The sequence below is a fragment of the Convolutriloba macropyga genome, chromosome 10, assembly GCF_964194025.1.
Source record: "Convolutriloba macropyga chromosome 10, txConMacr16.3, whole genome shotgun sequence".
Taxonomy (NCBI): Eukaryota; Metazoa; Xenacoelomorpha; order Acoela; family Convolutidae; genus Convolutriloba; species Convolutriloba macropyga.
The window spans coordinates 10,870,242-10,874,681 of NC_134477.1; the positions used below are offsets into that span (position 1 = coordinate 10,870,242).

Genomic DNA, 4,440 nt, shown 5'->3' on the forward strand with positions numbered 1-4,440 from the left:
TTTGGCTATGGTTTAACTCAAACTCACAAAATGAGCAAAATCCTTGTTTAGTTTTGTTGATTAATGACGTATTGCATCTAATTCAAGCCTCTTATTAAACCAAATAGCAACAAAGAATTTTGGGCTGAGATTTTTACATCAAGCAAACGTCGCAATTACATTTCGAAACTTGTCAAATAAAATAATTTTAGCAAATTTAGAATACAATTCTATTAATTTTGGCGCATATTCCATTTCTAAGTATTAGCTCCTACTTTTCAGAAGTGATTCTGCCATTGATTTTGAGTTAATTTTAGTCTGGTTTGGTTTTTATACTCGAATGGTTTCAGTTTATTGGGCACAAATTATACAATAACAATTTTTTGTTATAACCAGTTAGTTAAAAGGAACCAGCCAAAATGCCCGGTATGGATGATATGTTATCAAGGTCAAACACGTACAACGCGTTGACCTCTACCACTGAAATATCGGCCAGGTTAGAAGCAATCAGACGAAAATATTCCTTGACTCGAAGAATTTTAACAGCCGTTATATTGTCATTACTAAACATCGTCAATTTTTTCGACCGGTCAATTTACGGTGTCGTGTTACCTCAAATTAAACAGAGTTTTGAAATAACAAATTCAGAAGCGGGTCTGGTTCAAACTGTTTATGTTGTTTCCATTATCGTAGCCGCCCCCTTAGCCGGGGTCATAGGCAGGAAATTTAGCAGAAAATGGGCAATTATTCTGGGTTCTGTAGCGTGGTGTGCTGCTGTAGTTTGCGGTCCTCTGTTCAGCGAGGGAAATTTTGGAGTTTTCTGCGCTATCAGATGTTGTGCCGGACTAGGGGAGAGTTTTCTCGGAACTCTGGGTTAGAAGACCCAATTCTGTTCTGAATATAGTTGAGATCTCTTTCTATTACCCACCAGCCCCCCACCCCCCCCCCCCCCAGCTTATAGGGCATATAACTTTTACCCCCCCCCCCCAATTGCACGTGCTATATAAAAATACAACATTTTTAGGTGGCAGGAAAAAAATCCGGAACATATTAGATCCTACATTTCAAATTATCCAAGCTTTGATTTGATAATTATAGGGGCAACTCATTTATTATCGATGGTTTTAGAATTCTAAAACAAAAGATCTTTTTGGTCTTAAGCAAGCCAAAAATCTGTGCATATAGAGATAAAACTGTCGGAAACAAATTTATCTCAGACAAAGTCATCTAGGCTTGTCCAACAAAAACAGACCAACGCAAAAAAATGAAACAGCACCATTAAGCAACATCAATGGCACTAAACACTCAAAGAGCAATGCATCTGAATTAGGATTTAGCTGCTCTCAAAATGTACTCAAATTTTGAAGACTGTTCAGAAGCGAAGCCTCATTTAAAAAGTAGGTAACAAATACGTTTTGACTCCCTGTGTTGTTTTTCCTTCTGATAAAAGTTGTTTCTGACATCAATTGCAAACCAGGATTTCAGTATTAAAAATTTCTAGGGGCTATATTCTGTCTTTGAAATCTTTCTTAGCAAAAAAAATTTCTGGGCTGATATAACCGGGGATTGTTTTTCTTTCTGATAAAAGTTGTTTCTGACATCAATTTGACGCCGGGATTTTAGTAATAAAAACGCCTAGGGGCTACTTTTTGTCGTTGAAATCTTTCTTACCAAACAAAAATCTGTTGTGATTTAACCGTGGATAGACTCTTAAAGGTGACTACTGACATCTCAGGCAATTGTTTCGTGGTGACTTAAAGAAACTGGCACTAAAGCTCTGGTGGTATTTGCGATCCAGGAAATCCTCCAATTTGGTGTTACCTGAAACCAAGAAAATTTTCTCGTTTGAGCTTTTTCTTGGAACTGGCACGTTCTTGATAACTGCGAACTATTTCTGATTCCTGATTTTAAAACCACTTTGCATGCAGAACCTTTTCAGTGTTAAACACGTCACTTCTATGCTGAAAAATTTCATTTTCTCCTGATGCCAAAAAATCATCTTTTGTCTGGTTGGCGTAGAATCTTGGCGTTTCTTAATTTTGTCTTGATGCTGTTTTGAGGGGCTGCGGACTTTTTCGTTGTCTCTAATCAAAAACTTTGTTTTCTAATGTTTCTACCATAATTTTTTTCTGTAATTACGTCCGGATTCTTTTTGCCGAAAAGTATGTTCACGTAAAAAACATACTCTAGGCTTTTCCATGATTGCATTAGGGCTGTTATTGGATTGCTATTTTCTAGACAGCAAAAGCGAGATAGTTTTGCATTGTAATTTGACGGTAATTTACGTGATGAAATCATGTATCCTGAGATTGCAATGTCATTAGCAAGAAAAGGCAAAACTCAAATTGACATCTTTTTACTAACTTACTAACTGTGTTGTTTTTGAGGATATAATTGAACTTTCCGATATAAACAAGAGCGCAGCTCTTAAAATCGTTCTTTTCTTTGATCAAAATCTTATATTTTGCACGACAGCTATGAGCCAACAATGTTTGAAAATTTGATGGAGACATACAGTTATAAAATTACAATATGTTTCCGCAAAATTTTTATAGTGCCCATATTGAGCAAGAACAAAGCTGTGAAACTACAATTGGCGTGTTTCACAACATTTTGATTAGAGTGAGCTTTTGTCTCTGGATTAACAGTTTTGTATTAATGCACCACAAAAAAGAAATGTTCGGCCATTGACTTACAAAATCAAAGTGAGCAACGAATGTTCCATACTCTTCCATACGGTAAATAATCCAAATTAATAGAATTATTCAACAGCCGGAAATAGTGCAATAAAAAGTGCAGAACGTTCAACCCATGATTTTATATAGATAGGGTTCGAAACGTTTAATTGAAAAAGTAATATTAAAAAACAATATTTACATTATTGCTTGCAAATATTGATGAAAAAGGGCAGTAGCAAAAATTGGAGCCAAGAATCAGACAAAAAGTTTCATCGACACTCTCCTATCTTTAAAAAACAAATCAGCAACATTTTTTTAAAACAATTTTGAAAATATTTTTAGCAAAAATTTCGGAAATTGTGAAAAAAACAACAGAAATCCGTCTATTATTCACACAATTCCTTAACTCGTTAACTCCTTGAAGACATCAAAAATAAAAAAAAAATCTTTTTTAATCGCTATTCTACGATGTATGTGCTTTTTAATGGCCAAAATAGACTGAACAAAAAACACATTTGAGTATATAATTGCTCTCCGATAAAGTGGGTGGGAACAGTTAAAGGTCTTATTCGTCTTAAGCAAGCCAAAAATCTGTGCATATAGAGAGAAACTATCGGAAACAAATTAATCGCCAAAAATGTCATATCGACTTGTCCAACAAAAACAGATCAACGTGAGAAAGGAACAGCACCATTAAATTAAATTGGATTTTTGTCCGTTTATACCCCGCCCCGTGCATTATGTGCACCCCCAGTTACAAAGCTTGTGCCATTACATAGCAAATATACTTAGGTAAAAATATGATATTTGCGTCTGGGGGGCAAATAATATGGACTCGCTATGCTGGAGGGGGCACAAACAAAAAATATCGGCAAAATCAACGGCACTAAATAGTCAAAGAGCGTTAAGTGTATATTATGGTGTAGCTGCTATCAAATAGCGATCAAATTTCTAAAGGCTGTTCAGAAAAGTCTTTAATCACTGAAAACGAATTCTAAAGCCTGATTTTTAGCGCCAACCCGTATGCAGACCTTTTTTGTTATAAACATGTCGCTTCGATTTTGAAAAACCGCATCTTTTTTGGAGATTGGTAACAGCTTCTTTGACTCATATCCAACAGTTTTTTCTGTTTTACACCAAAAACTTTTTCTGTAATTACGGCGGGATTTTCTATTTCGCCAAAAAGTATGTTTAAGTACGGAACATTTCTCTTGATTTCTACAATGAATCTAACAGGGTTGTCATTTCGTGTAGTGTTCTAGACCAACAAAAGCAAGCTAATTTTCTTTTGTAATTTGGTTGTAATATACATGATCAAATCATGTACCTATAGGCTGCAAACAAATCCGCAAAAAAATTAAAGTCAATATAAAATCTAATTTACTTGCTGTGTTGTAATTTCTGGGACAACTCTCAACTGTTAGAATTTGTCTTTATTGTAAAATAAAGGCGTCAAAAGTTCTTGCTTTTGTTAACAATGGCAACTTTCAACACGAACAAAAGCGTAGCTCTTGAAATAGTGTTATCGTTTCTTCAAAGACCTCGTACAACCCGGGTGTCAAACTTGAAACTTTAATGGAAACATTTTTCTTTGAAAGTAGAGTTTTGTGGTCATATTGATCAAGAACAAAACTGTGACAACGCAGGTGGGCTTGTTTTACTAAAATTGATTAGATTTAGCTCCTGACCTGACCAATTTTGTATTAAATCGCATTGCAAAGAAAACAACGTGTTCAGTCATTGACTCAGAAATTCAAAGTGAATTATAAATTTTCCTTACTAT

The 4,440-nt window shown here is 35.1% G+C and overlaps 1 protein-coding gene across 1 annotated transcript in view; it reads left to right on the plus strand.

Annotated features, from left to right (window-relative positions):
• The window catches only part of LOC142348550 (protein spinster homolog 3-like), a 67,237-nt gene continuing 62,797 nt past the window's right edge, over positions 1 to 4,440 (plus strand). Inside the window, exon 1 of the mRNA XM_075399933.1 lies at positions 1 to 852. Coding sequence (XP_075256048.1) covers positions 399 to 852 — 454 coding nt within the window. The 5' untranslated portion in view covers positions 1 to 398. The remainder of the gene's footprint in view (positions 853 to 4,440) is intronic.